Source organism: Podarcis bocagei (assembly GCF_964188305.1).
Source record: "Podarcis bocagei genome assembly, chromosome: 2".
NCBI lineage: Eukaryota > Metazoa > Chordata > Lepidosauria > Squamata > Lacertidae > Podarcis > Podarcis bocagei.
Window position 1 is genome coordinate 29,079,208 of NC_138126.1, and position 25,317 is coordinate 29,104,524.

Genomic DNA, 25,317 nt, shown 5'->3' on the forward strand with positions numbered 1-25,317 from the left:
CTAGATCAGAGCAGAAAGGAGGTGCATGTAATATTAAAAGAAGGCGAGTAAACAAACCTTTATTGAAGATGTAGCTTGCGAGAGGTGACTGAAAAAAAGATGAGAGTGAATCTATTGCAATAATTGGGCAGGGGTCCAGCTGTAACGCACAACCAACAAAATTGATTGAAGAGGCAAGTCTTTTGGTTGAATCTGTGTTACTGCCCTTTGTAAATAATTATTTGTGTATGTTCTCTCAACTTTGTAATTATTCAACAAATTGGCCGCATAACTTAATTTTGTTTCATTGGTACTGTACCTGGCTTTGGGATTATTTTCTAATGCAAGGTGGGTAACCATGTTTATATTGTGGGTTATCAGAGTATGGGAGAGCTACAAGATTAAAGGTGTCAGGCTAGGGCACAGCAAGCAATACTGATCCCCCCTAGAAAACGCAAGCTGAACATTTTACTTCCTTGAATGTTAGGTTGTTTTAAATGTTCTGATCTTTCCATTCCAGGAGCAGTACCAATTTCTTTACAAAGCAATGCTAAGCCTGGTCAGCACTAAGGAAAACGGAAATGGCCCCATGGCACTGGACAAAAATGGTGCTGTTATGGCCAACGACGAATCAGATCCTGCAGAAAGCATGGAGTCTCTTGTCTAATTGGAATATTGAAAAGGCACTTAATTTGTGGAATTTCTGAAGACTGAGTAAACTTTTTTGAGGCCTTTTTTGCCAGACTCTAGGTTATACAATAACCCAATTACTTTTTTACACTGATAAAAGTTTTGATATTTATTTTTGCCATTTTATGTCTTAATGGTATCCTACTGAGCATTTGCACCTCTTGTTTATTTCACACAGTGAAACGCAATTTTATCTAGTTTGCACTATATGATCAGTGTTAACTGCCTATAAAGTTGTAATACAAAAACAAGCAAGCAAACCAACCCTGATGTGACATTCCATGACAACAAACATGCTACTTTTTAGTTGAAATGCCATGAAGTTTTGTTAATTACTATGAGCCTTGACTCTAAAGTCTTGAATGCTAGACCAGAAGGGTTCTTTTTGTTTTACAAGAACAGTGCTGTACTCTAAGCATACTCCAATGTTTATTAATTTTCATATAACTTTGGTAATCATTATAGGTCTTCTGTATTCCAGTAACATGGATGAGTGTTGTTTTTTTTTTTTTTCTTGTTTGACAAAGTGGTGTGGTGATGACTAGCTACACTGAAGTGCAGTAGCATCCAGAGGTTGAATAGCTGGTCTGCATTGTTTGAATTGCTCCTCTTGGCTGCATGAAAGCCCAGGAATTGTTTTCCATGTCACATACTAAATTACATTCCCGAAACACTGAGCGACTCAAATCTTGAGCTTTGACCTCAGTCTTTGGTTTTACAACTTCACTGATTCCCCAGATTTTCACAATGGCATTTCAGTATGGGAAAATATTTGATCATATTGCCACCACAGACAATTTAGTAATCAACAATATACTACCAGATCATTTTATTCCAAAAGCATTTAGGTCACAATTTCCCAATTAGTATTCACCATTTTAAACATATATTTCCTTCATTCTTCTGGAACAGGATTTCTATCTTGACAATATGTTGCAGAATGGCAAAAGGAATTTCTTAATTTCATAGCTGTCAGATGCCGTTTTTACAGGTGTGTAATTTTCATACTTTACTGCTAAAACGTACTGATCCATATTACTGGTGAAACGATCTAATAAAAAAAAACTACCTATAAGATTACACTCTTCCTCCTCTTTTTTTTTTTGAACCAAATTAATTATTTAGCATACATCTCCTTAGTTCATTGATCCATTCCTATATATTATATATACATTATACTACACTGTCCCCGTTACTTCAGGCAGCCACTTAATCTATTTCAAACTTAAGAAAACCCATTTCCACCCCTTAGCTTTACATTTAAGCCTCTGTTTTGAATAACTTAAAACTGCTCTGCTTTCCAAACCACTTTTCTGCGCAGCTCATTTAAGCATGGATGGTCCCCTTGCACTGCTTTTTATCTACACTGTAAGAATGGGAAAATGAATTAAATTCTGATGAGGTGCTTGGTTACATGGCCCATACCATCTGTGGTCATTGTAAATAAGCAGCAAATGCCCACAGGAGGAAGATTACAGAGTGGACCTTGCTAGTATAAAATTCAGTATAATTGGCAAACTGGTTTTAATGGCTAAAATGTATAACTTACGTTATAGCTACCCAAATTACTCTATTGTGCTCTTGTGCTCTTGGTTTGTCCTTGAATCAGTTTGTTTAAAATGATCCCTTCTTGTCTGAATTTACTTTACTATGCCTCCAATTCAAAATAGTGAGAAGAATGTGCCTACATGTAAAAACAGGTTCCTGCCAGTTACATCTGCACTAGCTGTCAAGGGTATGTGTATGTATGAGGGAATCCAGGGTAAGCCAACAGAGACACTGGTCTACTTGTCATTAAGATGGTAAGTTGAATAGTCCCCCAGGCAAAAAAGCCATGCCAATAGAAAATTAGATGTCAAGTAGAAGTGTTCTATCTTAGTCTCCTCCTTGACATCTAGTTCTGCATCTGCAGGGGATTTTCCCACCACAATAGTGTGAACCACACATTTGATAGGTTTGCTACCTTGGTGAGAATTCACTGTGTGCTAGGGCTTCATAGCACCACCTTTACTAGCTCCACTATTTAAAAAGCCACTGAAAATTCTAAAATTTGGTAGGAACCAAAAGGCACCAATTCTATATATCTATATAGCCAAAACTGAGCCCCACTGAGTCTAATGGGACTTACTCCTTGGTATGCATATAGGATTGTAGCTTTAGGTAATTATTTGCATGCAACAGTCACTACTACAAATGTAAGAGTTGCTATGCAAATATTTGGTATTTGCAATGTACAGCCAGGCTAATACTGGTGCCTCAATACTGCAGGGCAAAGCCACTTCTTTCTTTGGATGATGATTTCCAGCACTTTCTCTACAAATGTATGGGAAAGTAAATTAGGGCATTAAATATTTATTCAAAGTAAAACGTACAAACATTTAGGAAACAGCTGTTGACAGAATGTCCTATTGTTTCATAGATTTCTTCATCCACAGAAAAGAGAGAAATCTAGTTTGTGCCAGTCACACATTCAAAACACTTTACCACTAAACTTAAAATAATCTGGATGACCCTAACCCTTAAGTAGAGGAGTTTGAAATGGTTTTTATTGACACAAGTTGATGCAGGTGTATTTGTCTCCTACTCTGACAGCAAACTAATTCAAGTATCATATTCTTAAACAAATGCCGATTTCTTTATAATATTGTCTCCTAAAATGTAAAGGCCTCCTAAAAGGGTGTGAAAATAAATGTCCAGCAAAGCAGGAGAAACAATCTAGCAATGCAACAACTGCTCCGAAATTCATCCATGAAGCTGTTGTTTGTAATTGCTCGTGAACACACAATTAAGTGCCTCTCGCACGTTTCTGCCCATTTCAAATTTGCTGTTGAAATTATTAATGTGGCATTAGAGAAAGTAGGGTCCAAAACCACAAGAAGATCCTGGTGGTAAGTGCATTGAGGAGCCTCCTCTGTTACGGAGATGGATGAGGCAGCACCCTCTTGCACTGAGCTCCATGCACATATCAGAACCATCCATGCACTCTAGAGCTGCTGGAAAAGGACTCTGGGTTCCGCAGTAAATAAACTACATTAAGTGAAGCTCACCAGAGAGGGGCCTAAGTTGTCCACTGCATTGTGTAGATTTAAGACTATCCAGAAGCTGCACTTCACTTTAAAAACCCATTTCAAGTTACACCATCTGTACTGCTTCTGCTTTGACCAAGAGGCACACTGCTTGCATTGGCATCAGGGACTGCAGTGCTTCCATTGCTGGCAATGGGCACTGCTTCAGGAAATTACAACTTTTGAGCATGAGACGAACTTTGATCACTTCACATCCAAAATTTTGTGGCAAGAAATGACTGGTTCAAAAAGTAAGAGGTGTGTGGTGTGTATGTATCCTGCCCCCCAGGTTTAGTTGGATTTGTTGGTAGCTTTTCATTTGAGTCTGAATTTGTGGAGGAGATACTACAGAGGGAAATGAATGTGTTTTGGCAAGACTGCCTGGCAGCACTTAAGCCAGTTCCTTAAAATGTGTACCAAGTTGTACAAGTGTGTTTTTCGGTGTGGATTTTAAGACAAAATTAGACCAGTATAGCTGAAGTTGGATTGTTTGCAAAGCCAATTCCATGTGAATTCCAGCTCTTCTTTAATATTTACAGGATTTTGTCCACAGGTGTATAACTCGATTTAATGATCAGTTGCTTTGTTTTAATTAGTTCACATGGGAATCAGGGTGTATTCTTAATGCTGCAGTCAGCAGGTAAAGAGGGGGATAACAAGATACATTTGGGGAGAAGGGTTTGATGTTTCATGTGAAGTTCAAGTTACAAAGTGTAAATTTGCTGTGACATGAAAAGCTGCAATTTTGAGTTTGCAGCTCTCATTTTGTTCTGAAACAATCCTATTGACATGAGCCCCAACTCAGAGGACACTTGGGCCACACTAGATGTGACATTGATTGCATGAATGCAATCAACATATTGTTTTTATTATGCAAATACCAACAACCAAGGAGAAACCTAAGCAGGCGTCAGACCTTATGGGGTGGGAAGGAGGAATTCAACTTTTTCTCTCCCTGCCAAAGTCATATGAGCAGCAGTTGGCGCAGCAGTTTATGAGAAGTTAATTTTTGTCAGAACCATGGGAGGGAGAGAGTTAAACTCTCCATTCCCATCAACCCCTCCCAGGCTTAGACGTTATTTTCTCTTCTCGTTGGCTGCAACAAAAATGTGCACATTATTTGTATTACTGCAATTAATTCAGTAGTTTGGCCCTTAATCAGGACTTACATCCCAGTGAATTATTTGGAACAAGTTAGTCATTTGTGTCCTATTTATGTTCTGCCTTTCTACCCTGCTTAAGGCAATGGGTCTTGCATCTGTTTATCCAAGGAATATTTGTAGTATTGCTTATCAGTGTAAGCTCTGAATTTATATTAACAGATCAGTGGGCTCGGCAGTCTAATGAAATACTGCCATTGGTCTTTTCTGTTAGACTCACATTGACTATACTTCACTGTTGAGGGGAGGATATCCTTCTGATGATACCTGAATTTTGATTAATTTATAAACATTAGTCATTTTCAATATTAGCATTTTGAAAGAAATGCACTTGTAAAAGACTGGTGCTTGTATAACCTGTCTTTGCTAATGTGGTCTGGAAACAAAGAGAACATGGGATTGTAATATGGATCCTCTGAAACAAATTGCCTCGTATGTTTGGGCCATGAAAATCAATGCGTATTTATGTATCGAACCCTCATCTAAAGGAAGGGTAGCGCCGTTGGCATTCCCAGTCTACAGCCTTAGTACTGCAAATACATGCTTTGCTTTGTACTTCTTGAGTATGAGAGTTGATGTGAAAAGTCACTTTGCATAGATTAAGTTCATCACACATGAATAGTGCAGGAGGTAAACCAAAACTTTTATTTTGAAACAAATTATCCTTTAGCATTTCAGTGTGTCTGATCAAACTCTGAATGCAAACTATCAGGAGGCAAAAGATGGGGGTGCATGTAGGCACATGTGCACACCTCTGTGTAAGAAATACAGGCTTTTAGGGTCCATTGTAGAGCTAGTGGAGTTGCAATCAGATGAGCAAGGTTTTAATTGAAAGATTCATTGGAACGCTACCAAAATGCTGTCCCTTTTTAATGACATAGCACAATGACCTTGTTATAAGTATGATTTCTTGTAAACTGCTATTGTATTTTAAAGTAGAGATATCAATTTTACCAAAGAAACATAATACTAAATATTAGCAAAAATAATGGAAAAATTGAAGAAGAAGAAGAAATAAGGAAAGTATAGTTGCGTTGCAGGGCAATTGTATGCATGTTTGGTTGGAAGTCAATCCCATTGTGTTCAATGGGGCTTAGTTCCAGGTAATGTGTGTATAGGATTGCACTGTTAATGACTTAGCAGTCATTCTCTCAAATTCATTCTCTTCTGCCACCCACTCCTGTGATACATGGTTATGTTCAAATAGTGCCAGTGAATTTTATATGAAGGGGAAATGCCTCATTGCTTATCCACTGCATTTCTTTTCTTTTTGAGATGTAATTCTCCATCCTTACATGTCAATCCTTGAGCTTTCTCTCTTGATTGTCATTATAAGTAATGCATTCTACATTAGCTTTGCTTATCTGTATGGGGAAGGCATGCAAAACAAACAGGGAGAGTACACAGAGAAACTAATGAAAAGACTTGGCCTCGACATTGTCTTAGCTGTTCAACTGTTTTTAGTATTTTTGTTAGATATTTGCAAAGGGAAGCCTTTTCTACAGAGGATAATTAATTTCAAGAAAAATGTCTTGAGTTTTAAGAATAAACATGTCTCCAAAAGAGGAGATAGTCAATTTTATAAAATGTCACAACTCTCCAACATTTGGGGTAGTGACCTTTCTTTCTTTTGTTAGAACCTTTGAAACTAGCAAGCAGCCATTGTTTCTAAAGAACTAAGTATTCATCTCTATCCATTATTTTCATTTCCTTCATTTTTAAATAGCAGAAATCATTAAAACTGTAAATATTTTGTTGCTTGAATAAGCATCTTCTGGGAACTTTGTATCTATGGTATATAATCATAGAATTTTATATTTTCATATAAAGCTAATTTTTTTCTAGTTTCAACTTCTTCATGGTTTTTTTTTCCCCTTTTGTGGTGGATATGTGAATACATACTTTATGTGTATTGAAGTAGTGAAATGCCATCACATTCCAAAAAGAATTCAACACATGTTATTTCTTTGGGACAGTGATTGTTGATGCTGGATTTTCTTTAAATTCCATTGTCAGTGTGTGCAATAGGAATTAGACTTAACCAGTCACTGGATAAGTTTGTCTCATTGACCCATTGGGGAAATGTGGTGTTTGGTTTGGGGGGAGTTATTAATTTTTTTGTTTTCTGTTCTTCCTTTTTGTAACTTGAAGAATTTCCTTTTTGTTATGTTTTAAAAGTATATCAAATCATTCTATTATAGTGTTATTTAATATGTAAATTGTATTGCTATACATAAAATAAAGTATGGTTTTTGATGTATTTACAATAGTTGGTTGATATTTTCACTATATTAATGTACACCATGGCTAACCTATGCCCCTTCTATTTCAGTGCACCTACTCTAACGCTCAATCCAACCCTACATGTAAATTGAAACAGGCTTTTGTCCAAATGCAGCCTGAAAGAGAGAGAAACCTGCATGGAGATAGACCACAGTATGGTCACAGACTCTATACATCAGTCACAAGAGCCTGTTGTTGGATAGAGTGGTGGGGTATACCTTTTAAAATAAACAAGATCACATTGAATACTGATAAAAGGCACCCCGATGTGACCTCCATCCATAATTCACAGGCTGGAAAGATGAGGATACAGCATCCTTCCTTCTTTGTGAAGCAGACTAGGATATGTATCTCATCTGCTATTTTAGGGTATGAGTTGAACAGAACAATTTATTTAATGAGGCTTATTTGAGCCTTTACATTTGAAGAGAAAGATACTAAAAAAGCTCAGCTCTGCAGTCCCTGTTGCAATTAAATTGCTGCACCATGGAATGAGGAATAGGGGTACATCCTTTAGACATTTGGGAGCTTAACTTTGTTCAAAACATCAACTGGCATACCTAGACAAAGCAGCTTTCTCACAAAGCCTTTTTTATGTCTACCGGGTGCAAGTATATTACCTGGGCATACAGAAGTGTTTGGAACACTGATGGACAATCCACAGCCCTTCACTTCCTTTCAGGTTCCCCCCCCCCCCAAGTCTGAAGAGAGAGAATGAACAGAACAGAATGAATGAATGAATGGGAGACTGTGTGTGGATGATTTAATGCTTGCGTATACAGATGTGTGAGAGAAAAAATGAAAGGAAGATGGGTAGATAAAGAACAGGAAGGGCAAAAAAAGAGAAGGGGTCTCCCACCCATTTTTGCTTTGGTCGTCAGCATGAATATGTGGCCCTGAACTCTGAAAGTGTGGGCTACCTCTTGATTTAAAGGGTATTGATAAAATATTGGGTCTGGAGGGAGAAAATTCAGGTTCATCTTTCTGTTCACATATGAATATCCTGGGGTGGCCCATCAAGTCAAGATGTTCCAGGATACTCAACTTACCCAGGGTTTTGCAGGAAATATAAATAACATTCCATACCATCACCAGTCTGTTTGCTTTCAATACATTTATGACATCAGCAACTCCAATGCTAATCCCCACTCTAAGTCAAACCTAGCTTGTATCCAGCAACCAGCATAATTCACAGTAAGAAAATAGGCAACGGCTGTCATGCTTAACAAGTCAGGGAACCAACTGTCAGCAATGAATGTGGATGCACAGAAGTGAGCAACAACCAGCTCTTTGAAAAGCAGTAATAGATATTCCCCAATGTATGGGGCAAATAAAAATAAGCTGCTTATTTTATGCAAGAATTCACACATCTCATAGTTTAATCTCAAAGTATGTTCCCACAATTCACTGGACATCATGCTGGCAATAATGAGTCCTGCTTGATCAAATGAAAGGCCCATCTGGTCCAGCATCCTGTTTTCACAGTGGCCAGCAAAATGCCTATGGGAAGCCCACAAGCAGGACCTGAGTGCAACAGCACTCTCCCTACTTGTGATTTCTGGCAACTGGTCTTCAGAAGCATACTGCCTTTGGGATTGGGGGTACAATATAATAATAATAATAATAATAATAATAATAATAATAATAATAATAATAATAATAATAATAATAATAATAAAATAATAATAATAATAATAATAATAATAATAATAATAATAATAATAATAATAATTTATTATTTATACCCCGCCCATCTGGCTGGGTTTCCCCAGCCACTCTGGGCGGCTTCCAACTGAATATTAAAAACAGTACAGCTTCAAACATTAAAAACTTCCCTAAAGAGGGCTGCCTTCAGATGCCTTTTAAAAGTAAAATAGTTGTCTATTGCCTTGACATCTGCTGGGAGGGCGTTCCACAGGGCAGTAGCTAGTAGCTACTGAGTGCCTTATCCTCCATGACTCTGTCTGATCCTCTTTTCCTGCTTGGCAGGGGGTTGGACTCGATGGCCCTTATGGTCTCTTCCAACTCTATGATTCTATGATTCTATGATTCTTTTATTGCTATCCAGTAATAAGAGTCCCATGGACTGCAAGAAGATCAAACGCATCCATTCTTAAGGAAATTAGCCCTGAGTGCTCACTTGAAGGACAGATCGTGAAGCTGAGGCTCCAATACTTTGGCCACCTCATGAGAAGAGAAGACTCCCTGGGAAAGACCCTGATGTTGGGAAAGATGGAGGATACAAGGAGAAGGGGACGACAGAGGACGAGATGGTTGGATAGTGTTCTTGAAGCTACCAGTATGAGTCTGGCCAAACTGCGGGAGGCAGTGGAAGACAGGAGTGCCTGGCGTGCTCTGGTCCATGGGGTCACAAAGAGTCAGACACGACTAAATGACTAAACAACAACAATAAGATAAAAGCTTAAATTACCGGTACTTCATTTAACAGTAGCTTGCTATGAGAAACAATATGCTCATGCACTTCCCATGGGAGTTCTGCAGCAGACACACATGTTCGGGAGCACCATCTGCATCAGCAATCATGGGACACTGAACTTGCAGGTCTCTCTTTCTGAACTGAGGTACAGTGGTGCCTCGTAAGACGAAAATAATTCGTTCCGCGAGTCTTTTCGTCTTGCAATGTTTTTCGTCTTGCGAAGCACGGTCCGTCGCAACTGCGCCTCTTCAAGCGGCTTTAAGAAAAAAGCGTAAGACGTTTTCGTCTTGCGAAGCAAGACCATAGGGAAATTCGTCTAACAAAGCAACGCAAAACCGAAAAACCCTTTCGTCTAGCGAGTTTTTCGTCTTGCGAGGCATTCGTCTTGCGGGGCACCACTGTAGCTAGTTATAAATCCAGACAACTGTGAAATACATGGTATCCTTGAAAGGACTGTGTAGAAAATAAATACCTAAAACTTTTTAATATTAAAGTCAGTGGGGCTGTTATTGCTGCTTCACGTGTAATTAAAAAAGCTACAGTATAATTAACTGTTCCCAACACTTCCCACTAGTGGCGATAAGGCACAGTTAACTAACTGCATCAGGAAATCCCAACATTGTAGGTAACAACAGCTAATGACTTTAAGATTCCAGACTCTTCTAATAGTCATATTTAATTATAAATAACCATGCCATTTGTATGCAGAAGGTTTAAATGTCATAAGCTGCTTCTTCAGGAAACTATTGACTTAGTTTTTTTAAAAAATCAATGCTGTTGTGTTAGGCAGCCAGCTCCTGACAATGTTTCCTGTGCTCAGATTAACTCAGTCTTTATTGATCACCCCTGGTTTATGTTTTGTCTTTGCTGCCAATCAATGGCCCTTGACGCTTTTGTGAATTAAAAAGGGAAGCATCAAAGCTTCCGGACCCACCTGCCTTACTGGAGGCAGCCCCAACGACAATGGGGGATCATCAGAGAACTAAAAACGGGATGATTGAGGGTAAATCACCCTTGCAAAGGGCTTTACTTGCAGTTCATCTCAGTACCTGGTTCTCACTCCAGCATGGAATGTGGGAGGCAAAAGCACTCCACCTGGCGAAAATCCTCTAACACAGCCATTAAGAAGTAGAGGGTCTCAGTTTAATTGGATCTTTAATTGGCTTTAAAGTACCGGTGCATGATGGAAAAGGGTTACAACATACTGCTGAATATACCAGCTACATGGATCAAAGGTTTTAATTGAAATAAGATTTTCTTTGGCGTAAGAGTCGGTTGGGAAGAGGGAAGCCCATGGTTTGTTTATTCTAAGCTTCTTTTATATATTTATGATTCGGCAGCCCTCTCCAGAATATAAGATAAAATTATATTTACAAGTGAGGAAGGGACGTTGGAGTAATATTGATATTAACAAGCAAAAATGGAAACTGTGTGATCTGAAATGAAGAAAGGAGGGGGGAAGCTCAAGTATGACTGTTTTGGAAAGACAGAATAATTCCCCTCACTTCTGTTTAAAAACAACAGGAAAAAGAGACTGAGATTTGTGTGTGCTACTGACGGAATGTAATTTAAGATAAAGTTTAATTGGGCCATAAATCTCTTGCTGGAAAGAAAAGAATTTGGGGACTGTGATAAGAACGCTGCAGAGATTCTGGGAGTTGGAAAGGAGTATTAAATCTTTATCACGTTCAAAAACTGCCCACCTTTTCCTAGGCTGAGGGGGAAATGGCGAAGATCTGTGACATGTTTTACTACTACTACTACTACTACTACTACTACTAATAATAATAATAATAATAATAATAAATTTTATTTATATCCCACCCTCCCCAGTCGAAGCCGGGCTAACAACAATCAAATAATCCAACATTCTAAAAACATTTCATTATAAAAATTACTGTATTTTTCGCTCTATAACACGCACCCGACCATAACACGCACATAGTTTTTAGAGGAGGAAAATCCGTAGGCATGCCACCTGTAGGCATTTCCTCCATAACACGCACAGACATTTCCCCTTACTTTCTAGGAGGAAAAAAGTGAGTGTTATGGTGCAAAAAATACAGTAAATACCGTATTTTTCACTCTATTGCAGTGTTTCCCAACCTTGGGCCTCCAGCTGTTTTTGAACTACAATTCCCATCATCCCTGACCACTGGTCTTGCTAGCTACGGATGATGGGAGTTGTAGTCCAAAAACAGCTGGAGGCCCAAGGTTGGGAAACACTGCTCTATTGGACACACCGGACCACAGGACACACCTAGTTTTTAGAGGGGGAAATCAAGGAAAAAAATATTATTCCCCCCCCAGCCCCAAAGAGCAACAGACAGGCTGCGCGCTTCCTCTTTAGCCTTGCACAACGGGATGGATCGTGCCCGCTGTCCACCGGGGCTGGACTAGATGACTCCTGGGGTTCCCTTCCAACCCTGCAATTCTGTGACCTTGGAAGTTGTTGGGGGTCTCCACCACTGGAGGCTTTTAAGCAGCGGTTGGGGGACCATCTGCCTGGCGTTCTTTAGCTGTGATTCCTACATTGTAAGGGGGCTGGGCTAGATGACCCTCGGGTCGCCCTCCCAACTCTATACAGTCCTACACTTCTGCGACAGGAGATCCACAGCCACTTCACACAATGCCCACTCCCAATTTTCATTGGAGAGACATGTGGCTTCACTGTCTAGGTAGGTGCCCCCCTACCTGCCACTCTTCCCTCACCCCACTTAAGCCGAGGGAATTCCTGTCCAGAGAAGCTCCCAGGTGAGGCAAGGGTTAAGATCTACCTCTGGTAAATGGCTTTGTATCCTCCCTCTTTCCCTTCTTCTTCTATGCTAGTTCCTTCTCTTGTGTTTTGTTTAATCTGTTTTTATTGTATACTAAAATAAAAGCTGCAACGTTTCCTTTTTTATAATATTCCCCCCCTCCAAACTAAAACGTTAATCTAGATAAAAACACTGATCCAGAGGAAAATAAGGGGGTGGAGAAAGGAGGAAAAAAGAAAAAGAGGTAGAGATAGAGAGATTTTTAAAAAGTTGGCTTCTTTAGCCTTGTTCAGCCTCCCGCAGCTGGAGAGGCGCGCACGGCTAAAGAGGAAGCCTGGGCAGTGAGCGTGATCCATCCCGCTCGCTGCCCGGGCTTCCTCTTTAGCCTTGCGCAGCCTCCTGCGGCTGGAGAGATTGCGCAAGGCTTTTCTAGAGGAGGGAGAAGGGACTGACTGGCCGCGTCAGTCCCTTCTCCCTCCTGGGGGAAAGCCTGCAAGAGATGCACGAAGCTTGTGTGTGGCTCTTGGGGGCTTTTCCTGCTTGCCTCCCCCCTCTGCATTCGCTCCATAGGATGCACAGACTTTTCCCCTTAGTTTTTAAGACGGAAAAACTGCATCCTATGGTGCGAAAAATACGGTAAAATCAAATTGATGGCAACCGTTAAGCAAAATTCTGTGCAGATTGCCAGAGGAGGGAGTCAGGCTGCGCCCTGACCAAAGGCCTGGTGGAACAGCTTTGTCTTGCAGGCCCTGCGGAAAGATGTCAGGTCCCGCAGGGCCCTAGTCTCTTGTGACAGAGCGTTCCACCAGATTGGAGCCGCAGCCGAGAAAGCCCTGGCTCTAGTTGAGGCCAGCCTAACATCTTTGTGGCCTGGGACCTTCAGGATGTTTTTATTTGCAGACTGTAGGTTTCTCTGTGGGACATACCAGGAGAGGCGGTCCCGTAGGTACGAGGGTCCTAGGCCGTATAAGGCTTTAAAGGTTAAAACCAGCACCTTAAACCTGATCTTGTACTCCACCGGGAGCCAGTGCAGCTGGTATAGTACCGGATGAATGTGATCTCGCAGCGAAGACCCCATAAGGAGTCTCGCCGAGGCATTCTGCACCCGCTGGAGTTTCTGGGTCAGTCTCAAGGGCAGCCCCACGTAGAGCGAGTTACAATAATCAGTCTGGAGGTGACCGTTGCATGGATCACAGTGGCTAGGTCAGGGCGAGAGAGATAAGGAGCCAACTGCTTAGCTTGGCGGAGATGAAAAAATGCCGCCTTTGTTATAGCTGTAATCTGCGCCTCCATAGAGAGGGAAGTATCGAAGATTACACCCAAACTCTTAACGGACAGTGCTGGCACTAATTGCACCCCCGCAAGAGATGGGAGTTGCCCCCTCAATCCCATATCGTCCTGTCCCAGCCAGAGGACCTCTGTCTTCGAAGGATTTAACTTCAACCTGCTCCCACGTAACCATCCAGCCACAGCTTCCAAACATCTGGTCAGTGTGTCTGGGGCCGAGTCAGGATGGCCATCCATCAACAGACAGAGTTGGGTGTCATCGGCATACTGATGGCAACCCAGCCCAAAACTCCGGACAAGCTGGGTGAGGGGGCGCATAAAGATGTTAAAAAGCAGACAGAATGGTTTCTAGCAGACTGTCACCTGTTCTGAGACATCAAAACAAGGGATGGAGATATAAAACCTCTGAGAAACTTTGAGATTCAGTTCCACCCCAAGTCAAGATGGGAGGAAACAACAGCTGGGAAGTGAAAGAGACAACACCATATATGGACAGAAGGAATCTCCGGGGATATAACAGTTTTCACATGCAGGACAGAATAAAGATAATAGTTTGAGTTCCTCATTTGAAGCTTTATAAATTTATATATAAATGAATGGAATGGAAATAATTAATTATGCAGCTGTTGACTAAGGGATTATTATTATAACTGAAATGTAACTGAAATTAATTAAGCTTATGGAACGCAGTAATGTAAGATTAGAAATGCACTCAAACCATCATGTGGGGAGCCATTTTAACTAAAATGTATTAATTGGAAGCTGGTTGGCACTTTGATAATGGTATAATTTGGGAACTAATTACTGTTATATTTTGGCTATTATTGGGGGTATGTTGGAAAACTAATAATTTTTTAATAATAAAAATACAAACGGAAGCATCAAAATCCAGTTGTCATTTGTTCAGTTACTCTCCCTAGCAGTGTGCTATTCTTTTGAAATCAAACTGATTTTTTGTTTTTGTTTTTCATTAAAAGAACATGGATGGATGAAGATGGTATATTTTCTGGGATTAAAATCTAAAAAATTAAGAACTATTTTCAGGACTTTGAATTTTTCACCGTTTTATGAGACACACAGGTGTTGAGAGCAGATTTTTGTTTAACTTTATTAGATTCTTCTGTCTGATCTCCCAACAGTTGTGCCATCTGTTCACTCTGAAAATGAGAGATGACTCTGGTCTTGACTTGTTAATTGGAGATACAAAGCCCTTTAGGAACAGTAGAAGTTTTAGGTTTGCTATTTCTTGTTATCTACTTCTATCTGAGTTTCATTGAACTATTCTACAAGAACACAGAAAACCATTTTATATTAAATAAAAGAGAGATTAGACTCTCCGGGCAAGTTCTGCACTCCAAAGCTGATCTTGATTGTAAACTCAATTAATTATCTGGGAATGACAGCCAGTTCTACTTTATTTCCTGTAATATTAACTATAGGCTTTCACAGATACTATATGCTTCAGCCTCAAATCCAGCCTGAGCGAAATACGATTACTCAAAAGACCCACTATGTTCAGCAGAGCTTATTCCCGAATAAGCATGCATAGGATTGCAGCTCATGTTGGCTCTGCACAAAGCATTGTGGACTTTGGGCCTACTAATGTTATAGCTTGGTCTGCATCTTGAATGGACATAGGGTGCCCCATTCAAAGCCAAATTTAAAAATATATAATACGTAGGAGCACAAGAAATAAGATAGGCAGATACGGGTCCACAGCATTGTGGGGGACACTTCAATATTTAGGAGCACTCTCTTTCCATCCCTCATTACTGCCAACTGCTGGAGGGCGTAGAAAGTTACACAATGTAATATAAGCACTACCTGAGGGAAGTTATCCTACCTCAACAGGAAGGAGCTGTTTTGAGCACATTTTGAGCCTCAAGAACATCTTATAGGACGCTTATGAAAGCCTATGAGATGGCTATGAAAGCTGCTAAGAAATCTTACTTTGCAGCTTCTATTGCATCCGCTAGCTCTCGCCCGGCACAACTTTTTAGAATAATTAGGTCAATAACGTCCTTAGGAGGACAACCAAATTTAAGCACAAATTCGACCCACAGCTGTGAGGCATTCGCGAGCTTTTTTGCGGAGAAAGTCCTGTTGCTCCGCCGTGACCTCCCTGCCAATTTAGATACAGTGACTGAACTGGAGGCCCCTCGACTGACTTCAGGTCCAGTGTTGGACCATTTCGATCGGATACTCCCTACTGATGTGGATAGATTCCTCCAAGTTGGTAGGCCCACCACCTGCCTCCTTGATCCGTGCCCGTCTTGGCTGATTAGGGAGTGTCCAGATGTTGCGCGGACCCCCCTGGTTGAAATTATCAATTTGTCCCCTGACACGGGGACATTCCCAGGGGAACTGAAGGAAGCAGTGGTGCGTCCACTCTTAAAGAAAGCTTCATTAGATCCCTTAGACCTATCCAATTACCGCCCAGTTTCAAATCTTCCATACCTGGGTAAGGTAATTGAGAGAGCGGTTGCTGAACAGCTTGGTAGGTTTCTGGAGGAAACATCGGCATTAGATCCATTTCAGTCCGGTTTCCGTCCTGGTTTTGGGACGGAGACGGCTCTGGTTGCCCTAACAGATGATATCCGTAGACAACTGGATCGAGGCAGGTCAGGACTGCTGATCCTTTTAGATTTGTCAGCAGCCTTTGACATGGTCGATCATGATCTTCTGGACCATCGCCTTGCAGACGTGGGGATACAGGGCATAGCCCGTAACTGGTTGTGCTCTTTTATCTCTGGTCGGGGACAGAGGGTGGCACTAGGGAGGGAAATGTCGTCACGCCACTCCTTGGTGTGTGGAGTGCCGCAGGGCGCAATTCTCTCCCCAATGCTTTTTAACATCTTTATGCGCCCCCTTGCCCAGATTATCCGGAGCTTTGGGCTGGGCTGTCATCAATATGCTGATGACACTCAGCTCTATCTACTGATGGATGGCCACACCAACTCAGCCCCTTACACACTGACCAGATGCTTGGAAGCTGTGGCTGGATGGTTTCGTGGGAGCCGATTGAAACTAAATCCTTCGAAGACAGAGGTCCTATGGCTAGGTCGGGATAGCATGGGGATGAGGGACCAACTCCCTTCTCTTGCGGGGGCCCAATTAGTGCCATTGCCTTCCGTTAAGAGTTTGGGTGTAATCCTTGACGCCTCCCTTTCCATGGAGGCGCAAGTCACAGCAACAGCCAAGGCGACATTTTTCCACCTTCGCCGCATCAAGCAGTTGGTCCCTTACCTTTCCCGCCCCGACCTGGCCACAGTGATCCATGCGACAGTCATCTCCAGGCTTGACTACTGTAACTCGCTCTACGCGGGGCTGCCCTTGAAGCTGTCCCAGAAACTCCAGCGGGTACAGAATGCTGCAGCGAGGCTCCTCACAGCGTCTCTGCCATGGGAGCATATTCATCCAGTGCTTTTCAAGCTGCACTGGCTCCCGGTGGAGTACAGGGTCAGATTTAAGGTGCTGCTTTTGACCTTTAAAGCCCTTCACGGCCTAGGACCCTCGTACCTACGGGACCGCCTCGCCTGGTATGCCCCACGGAGAGCCTCAAGGTCCATAAATAACAACACCCTAGTGGTCCCAGGCCCTAAGGAAGTTAGATTGGCTTCAACCAGAGCCAGGGCCTTTTCAGCACTGGCCCCAACTTGGTGGAACGCTCTGTCTCATGAGACCAGGGCCCTGCAGGATCTGATCTCTTTCCGCAGGGCCTGTAAGACAGAGTTGTTCCGCCTGGCCTTTGGATTGGAGCCAATTTGATTCCCTCCGCCCCCTTTTTCTTTTTTCTTTTCCTTCTCCTGCAATGAGGCTCCATTTTAATATTTTAATGTTCCATTATTTTAATGTTGTATTTTATTTTTGTTTTTAAGTTGTAATCACTCATCTTGTTTTTATTATTGCTTGTAAGCCGCTCTGAGCCCGGCCTTGGCTGGGGAGGGCGGGGTATAAATAAAAAATTATTATTATTATTATTATTATTATTATTATTATTATTATTATTATTATTATTCCTATATTATGCCTAAAAGGAAATTCCACTATAACTCTGTATACTCCATACACTATAACTCCATATAAATAAAGAACTCTAAACACAGATCAAATGTACTCTGTCCTCTCATAAACAGATTCCTTGATTAAAAATGCAACAAAATAAGGGAACTGACAGAAAAAGCCATATTTAACAGTACTCGGCTAAATATGAAACACACTCTACCAATTGCTCACCTTTGCATTTCTCGAGTGCAAAGCATGGTTAAGACTATTTTCTGCTCTGTGAGTCCTACAAGCCTCTTATACAAAGGCATAATGAACCTTTTGAAATTAGATGTCTTCAGTACAGTGGTACCTTGGTTTAAGAACAGTACCGTTTAAGAACGATTTGGTTTACAAACTCCGCAAAACTGGAAATAGTGTCTTGGTTTGATAACTTTACCTCGGTCTATGAATGGAAGCCGAATAGTGGAAGGGTACCGGCAGCGGGAGGCCTCATTAGGAAAAGCACGCCTCGAATTAAGAACGGTTTTGGTTTTGGTTCAGGAACAGATTAAGTCCGTAAACCAAGGTACCACTGTACTATTATTCCAGATCCCGCCTGTCCTACAGAGGGAGAGATCTATACTGATTTTTTAACATTTACACTGTGGTATTCCTTGTCAGTGTGATGTATCAACTTTTCATGTAATAAAGAATCCTTGCTTGGCTTCTTGCTCCAAAATGCATGCATGTTAATGTTAATGAAACATCCAGGCACAAATTGTGTCTTAATGCAGTGTTAGCATTTTGCATTGCCTGCTTCCAATAGTTTTTAAATAGTACTTTTATATGATCATTACAAAATAGTTATTCAGAGGTGAAGACCTTTCCTTACATGCCATTATTTAAGCAGTATGATGCCTTTTACAGAAAGCTAAACTCTTTGAACTGACTCCCTCAATACAGGCATTAGAATTCTTTCTATACCTAGGTTCAGGATTTTAAAACTAATTTTAAACCCAGTACAAGAATTTCATTGGTTGAAATCCTAATCTTGGTTGCTGATTGGAATAATTGCTCTTCAAAAAGGTTCTCTGACATTTGTTTCTTGGAACTTTTGCCAATAAAGCTACTCTAGGTATCCTAAAGGTTTATTTGGGATGTGGAGAAGGGACTCTCCATGACAAAATAAGGGGGTGGGGGTTACAGCTAAGTGGGTGTGACAGGCACAGCAACCATGAGAGAGAAGATAGATGACAACTCAGGACAGGAAGGAGCCAACCCTGATTTCCCTTCTGTTGCCAACTGGCCCTGCCCCAGCTTCCCTCAACCTTCTCCTGGGGCTCTTCCTTCCTTCCCCATCCTACTTACAGCTGCCTCTTCCACTCAACCACCATGTCCATTTGGACATCAGAGGCAGTCTGTAGCTAATGGCAACTACTGGGGAGGCATCAGCACAAGCCCCCTAGGCCTGAAAATTGTGGGGGCACCTCAGCAGTGATTTAAAATATACAGCCCACCCTTCATACAGGGGCGGGGTCACACCATAAACTTTGGTATTTGACCTTCCATTATCTGTGCAGGAAAAGACAGAACAGACAATACACATGGCTGTATTCGGGGAGCGGGATTTAGAAATATAAACTGGCTTGCACAAATTCTCTTCATTGCTTTCACCGGAGTTGGGGTGGTATTCCAGCTCGGACATCCATGGAAGAAAAAAACAGACCATAAAGAGGATGGGAACCATCTGATCGCGTTACCCAGGACTTCCACCAGCTTCTGCCTGGCAACTTCATCCACTAACTTCAGCCCACCAACTTCCCAGGGTTTCATCTATTCATGAATATCCACCAGTTTCCTTTCACACATCATATTCACACATGTACACTCTCTGCTTTCACCACATTCAAACCCTTCCACTCACAACACAAGCATATGCCAGCCAACCTCCATGAAGAACATCATTCATTTATCTTTCACTGTACCTTCATTCACATTCTTGTCCCGGCTGCAGCTCAGATTTCCACCGACTTCTGTTGACTGGCTTCCGAAGGTGAATTTCAACCAATATGCATCCACAAATATCAGCCTGCTTCAGCTTTACATCTACCAGCTTCCAAATGTGAACTCCACCCACCACCTTCCACCACCACCATCTGCCATGGATTTCAGCCGCCTTCTGTGATGGAAAAGTTTGTTTTGCTGGGCAGGTTGGGTCCCCAAGTGTTTTCTTTTTCTTTTTCCCTGCCAGAAAATGGTTATTGAATGGCAGCCGCTGATTGGCCGGGGTTCCAGGAGAGGGAGTTGAAAAGGAAATGATTTTGAGACTCAGTTCATAGGTTGGGATAGAGCAGGAACAGGCAAACTCCAGCCCATCATCCCTAGCTAACAGGACTAGTGGTCAGGGATGATGGGAATTGTAGTCCCAAACATCTGGAGGGCCGGAGTTTGCCTATGCCTGGGATAGAGGCTGGGAGAATAGGTTGGAAGATAGGGAGTGAGAGGAGAGTTGGTTCTGGGTAGAAACATCCACTCTGAGGAATATATCAAAAGCTAGAGAAAGGAGACTCTGAGTTTAGTATGAAGGACAGTGTGTGGTGTCCTGGAAGAGTAATTAGGCCAGGAATTAACTGGGAGGCTGAGGCTGAGCCAGAAGAAGTAAAACAAAACAAAACAAAACAAAACAAATAAATTCCTTCTAGTAGCCCCTTAGAGACCAACTAAGTTAGTTATTGGTATGAGTTTTCATGTTATTTTATTTATTTTGTTTTGTTTCGACTATGGCAGACCAACTCGGCTACCTACCTGTAACAAGAAGAAGTAGAAGCTGTGACAATACAGTCTACTTAGGACTCATTCCAGTCAGGAGAGAGATTCTTCTACAAAAAGAGAAGACTCCCAAACCAGTTAAGATGGATGTGATGATCCCTTGGGTCTGTTACTTGGAGTACCTCAGGAGTAGGATTGTCTAAGGGGTGTGTAACTGACAGGAAGAACCAAGGTATTAAACGGCAACAGCTGTGCAACAACTGAGAAAGAACTGAAGTGAAATAACATACTCTGAAGTATCTTATGTTTTACCTACTTTGTGTCATAAACTTCCTTTGTTTAATAAAATCAGAGAGACTCCAAATTATTAAATTTGCCCTCACACAAGTCCCCCACAGGATAATCTGGGGTAGCTTGTAGGAATTTGTGGAATTGGTGTTCTGTGAGGTGGGTGCACTATATTTAAGTGAGGGCAGGGCCAATGGCACCAAGGGGAAAATTGTTGTTGTGCCGTCACACCTTCAAGCCACAATCCTGCTCAGCAAGTGAACTTGCCTTATTATCACTCCATAGCATACCATAGCCAGATGATCGCGTCTGTCCAATTGTCAATGTTTCCTCCCAAGTGCAGGAAGACTGGGCAATGTTGAATGTCAGTTGTTTCCTGCTGCATTCTGTTGAAGAAAGATACAAAGGACCACCTTTATATCCACTCAGCTGCCATGTACTTTTCTGATGTCACAGGTAGTCTGTAGCCAATGGCAGCAACTGGGGATGCATCATTATAATCTCCTCAGGCCTCACAATTATGGGTGCACCTCAGCATGGTTTACTTGTATGCTTGTTTATTGTTAAATTGTTGGTAAAAATATTATACGCCAACCTTCATTTGTGGAGATGCACACCATAAAAATGCTGTAGACCTTTTTCACCATATTCAGTTAAATGCATATCCTCCTTTTGCTTTGGCCACAGTTTATATGGTGATTGGCAATGGTGGGCAAGATATGCTTTGTGGGAAATTGTTCACTGTTGCTAATATCACTGGGGATCAATCCTCAGAAGAGGAGCTGGAATCCTCCAAACCAGCAGCATCCCAAGCCTTCAGAGGCAGAAACAGAATGAACCCCCAAGCCCAAAAAAGTGATGTTGTCTCAAAAGGCGGGCCAGGACTCTCATGCTCAGGAGTGCCTATTTACAGAAAATAACTCTGTAAGGTCAACTACACCCCACAATGTAAAGTACCACAACATACACAAAAAATAAGTGTGGTCTGACTGACTCCACTTACTTTAAAACATAAATATATATTGTGCCAGTAACATACATATAACAGTTACCCAAAAATAATAATGTGTTGTGAATTACTGGAATAACAAATCTCACAGACCTTGCAACTATAGTGCAAGCTACCTGAGCAGCCTATGCGCAATCATATTTCATATCTGCATCACTCCACATCCTATAGATGTGGAGATCACTTGGTCACAGGTGTCCATACTAGTTGTAGTTTTAATATAATAAAAATGAACTCTGGCTTGGAATTCAGATTTTGAATTGTGGTCTGAGATTACTGTATTGTTATGTGTTGAACCAAGAAGAATCACGGTCCTGCTTCTGATGGGATTTCCAATGTGGCAACCAGAGTAAAAATTTATTACTTACTCCCTTTGCTAGTGGCACATTGCTGAAGAAGTTTGCAATTGTCGTATTCCATCCAGAACCCTGTGGTTAGTACCTCAACCACTATCAAGCCTAGGTTTCAAGCTGCTGGGATATTTACTTCTTTCCCAATATATACAGTGAAGTGTGCCTGTCTGTCTGCCTGTCTCATTATTGACTATAAGGAGGAATTTAAAAACATTCTCGTTTACCCATGCATATGATTGCTAAAACATTGTGATGACACTAAATTTGATGCCTAAAAGAAACCTTGAAAAGGAAATTGTAGAGTTAGAAAAGCTTTTAAAAGGGTCAATCAAAATGATCAAGGGGATGGAGCAACTCCCCTATGAAGAAGGTTTCTCAACATTAGAACCTGTGGACATCCAATGAAGCTGAATGTTGGAAGATTCAGGACAGATAAAAAAAAGCCATGTAACTCACTCCCACAGAAGTCAGTGATGGCCACCAACTTGGATGCCTTTAAAAGAGGGCAGGGAAATTCATGGAGAATGGGGCAATCCATGGCTACTAGCCATGACGGTTGTGCTCTGCCTCCACAGTTGGCAGCAGTAATACACTTGTGTTTATTTTGACATCTGAACTAGGTTGATGTTGTAGTTGATGTCCATCTGTCTAGGGAGACAATGGAAGAGTATGCCTTCAGGGGTCAACCCGTTTCAATATTTATTGTACTTATTTATTGATTATACTTAGTGCTGCTTATATAAGAAGGAGAAGCAGAAACAGTTAAATAGTTGCTGGGAAGGAAGAAATAATGGCTAGGAAGGCATGCCAAATAGACACACATACCTTTCTTAGGAAACTCAAAGCAACTTCCAATGATTTCCTGTGCTTAGGTTCAACAGTCATACAAAAACCATGTACTCTCAGACCATTCATTAGATTATACATACAAGTGGCTGAAACATGAAGTTGCCAAGGGCATATATAATATTTTCAGTTCTATACATAAGTGGTTTAACTGATACATCTTGAAAATGAGATGCCTTTTGTTTCAATTTCTTGGAGACCAACTCAGAACTCACTCTACAAAACAAACCTATTAGAAGCCCTTTTGTTTTTTTAAAGTGGCATATGGCACCAATTGGCATTGATAAATGAAAGCACATAACAATAAAATGCTCTGTGCTAAATGCTAGTAAAAATGACAAGCTAAAATATTATCAACATAAAAAGGAGTAAGTGCCATATTACTATCCAAAATAATATATCACACATTGTATTCTTAAGGATTTCATTTTACTTTCCTGTAATTATTTGTATATATCTGATAATATCAGTCCATGACATCTTTTGGGGAATATAATTAATAGCAAGCTGGATGAGAATGTTTTTTTTAAAAATTGTGCTGTGATTATTTTTAAGCAATTTCTGACGTTGTTAGTTGTGTTTAACTGCCACCTAGTGTTAAAATTAACAAATGTTTTTTCATAAGACATTAAAGTTGTAGATACTGTAAACACTTATGTCAGTGAGGCAATTTCCAGTTTATAATATTTTGGAGGTCAATGCTCTTCAATTGTTATCTATTTTTAAATAGAGGCCAATGCTCTATATTTTTAAAATCTAATGATTTGTTTTTTAAAAAAAATTGCTACCACATGCCCTGTAGGACAAGGACACGGATCCTCCTGCCTGCAGGCCTAATTAAGCCCACCAGGTATCAGAGATAGGCCTCTCAGGTAATTTGGGGCATACCATGCCCACCTTTCCTGCCTCTGAGGTCATATATATGTCCATCAGTTATTCACCCCTGCTTTACAGTAAAGGTCTAAAATATGTATCAGGCCACAAACATTATCAACCAAAATTCATCAGCTCTTGCCCCTGCTCTGTGTCCCTTTGGTGATGACCCAGCAACAGCCCACACCTGCACCAACTTTATTTTTTTTATATATATATAAATTTTTATTGATTTTACAAAAAAATTTAAAACAATACAAACAAATAAAAAGACATACAAACACGTATAGTTTCATAACCTTTTTTCATAAACCTTGTTTCTCGGACTCCCCCATACCTCCCCTTTCTGCATCCCAATGTCCAAAATTTTCCAGCAACTTCTAAATTAGTTCTGTCACACATATGTCTTCTTAATCTTTCCTTCAGTCTAATCTTATATCACTGTAGCCCTTTCTTCCTCAAAACCTCGACATTCTAACATTCATCAAGTTTATAATAGTCCTTAAGATAAGTTTTAAATTTCTTCCGGCAGAATCCGCGACCAGGGGAAGGAGACGGCGGAAGAAGAATGGAAGAAATTTAAAACACCTGCACCAACTTTATGAGCCCAAACAAAGAAGGTCCTACTACCAGGTCTGATGCATAGGGCCATGCGCATTGCTTCAGCTGTTGGTCAGCTGCTGTTGTGGCCACTGCTTGGAGGCAAAGGGGGAATGATGTTTCTGGTTAGTTCATCCTTGACCTCCAAAAGAGCAGACATTCCTTTTTAGGCAAGCTTCCAGGATTTGCCAACTGTGGCTGAAGCCAGAGACAAAAGTGGGCACAGCAAAGAATATGAATTTTACCTTTGCACAGTATGCTAGTTTCTACACCCACACCCACCCACCTCAATCCTCCATTCAGGCAAGCAAGAATCAAAGTTCAAGGACACACTGCAGTGCAGCAAAAACACTCAAGGAATGAGCAAATCTAGTGTGGGATGTGGCCTGGAGAAGAGTTTGAGAAGATAGAAAGGTCTGGAGAGCCACATACCGCCTTGGTTCTCCATCCCTGCTAATGAAGTTCCTCCATTCATGAACGAACAGAATACATGTAAACTTTCGTTGCAGAACATGTAACTAACTTGTTAAGCCACAAATAAAAAAGGTCATGGTCTCTCAAATAGAGCACCCACCTATAGTGACAGTTCCAACTGCAGAATTTGAGCCTATTTCCCACAATGATGCTTCCAAGAGGTTATCCACCATGGATAAAACAATGTGTAAGTCATCTTCAGATCCCCCCCCCCATTAATCCTAACAATATTACTTTATAAGGTAGCCAGCCAAATATCAGCAGACGGTATGCCAAAGTGCTGAGTGGCATTCCTTTCATTTCTACTTGATCAATGTGTCTTTTGTTATGGCAGTAGCTTAAACTGTGCTTTAATGAGTTATTTAAAGCTTATTCGCCATTACTGCATGAAAGCACAGTCAGGAATATTCCACCGTTTTTGGCCTGGAGGCAAGAATGTCATACTGCTAAAGGAGGGAAAG

The 25,317-nt window shown here is 41.1% G+C and overlaps 1 protein-coding gene and 2 long non-coding RNA genes across 11 annotated transcripts in view; 2 read left to right on the forward strand and 1 right to left on the reverse strand.

Annotated features, from left to right (window-relative positions):
- The window catches only part of PTPRG (protein tyrosine phosphatase receptor type G), a 558,127-nt gene extending 550,973 nt beyond the window's left edge, over window positions 1–7,154 (forward strand). For all 7 annotated transcript variants that reach the window (XM_081183960.1, XM_081183964.1, XM_081183962.1 and 4 more), the window contains exon 29: window positions 500–7,154. In XM_081183960.1, the coding sequence (XP_081040086.1) occupies window positions 500–646 (147 nt within the window). In that variant the 3' untranslated portion in view covers window positions 647–7,154. The remainder of the gene's footprint in view (window positions 1–499) is intronic.
- LOC308581683 overlaps window positions 1–25,317 on the reverse strand; it is a 114,111-nt gene that overhangs the window by 87,757 nt on the left and 1,037 nt on the right. For 2 of the 3 annotated variants that reach the window (XR_014005147.1, XR_014005148.1), the window contains exon 2: window positions 20,992–21,087. This is a non-coding gene — a long non-coding RNA (uncharacterized lncRNA). Of the gene's footprint in view, window positions 1–20,968; window positions 21,088–25,317 lie in introns of all 3 variants that reach the window. The other variant, XR_014005149.1, reaches the window with a different exon arrangement.
- LOC308582526 lies at window positions 9,228–11,362 on the forward strand. Its single transcript, XR_014005733.1, has 3 exons — window positions 9,228–9,253; window positions 9,599–9,767; window positions 10,023–11,362. It is a non-coding gene; the product is annotated as an uncharacterized lncRNA (long non-coding RNA).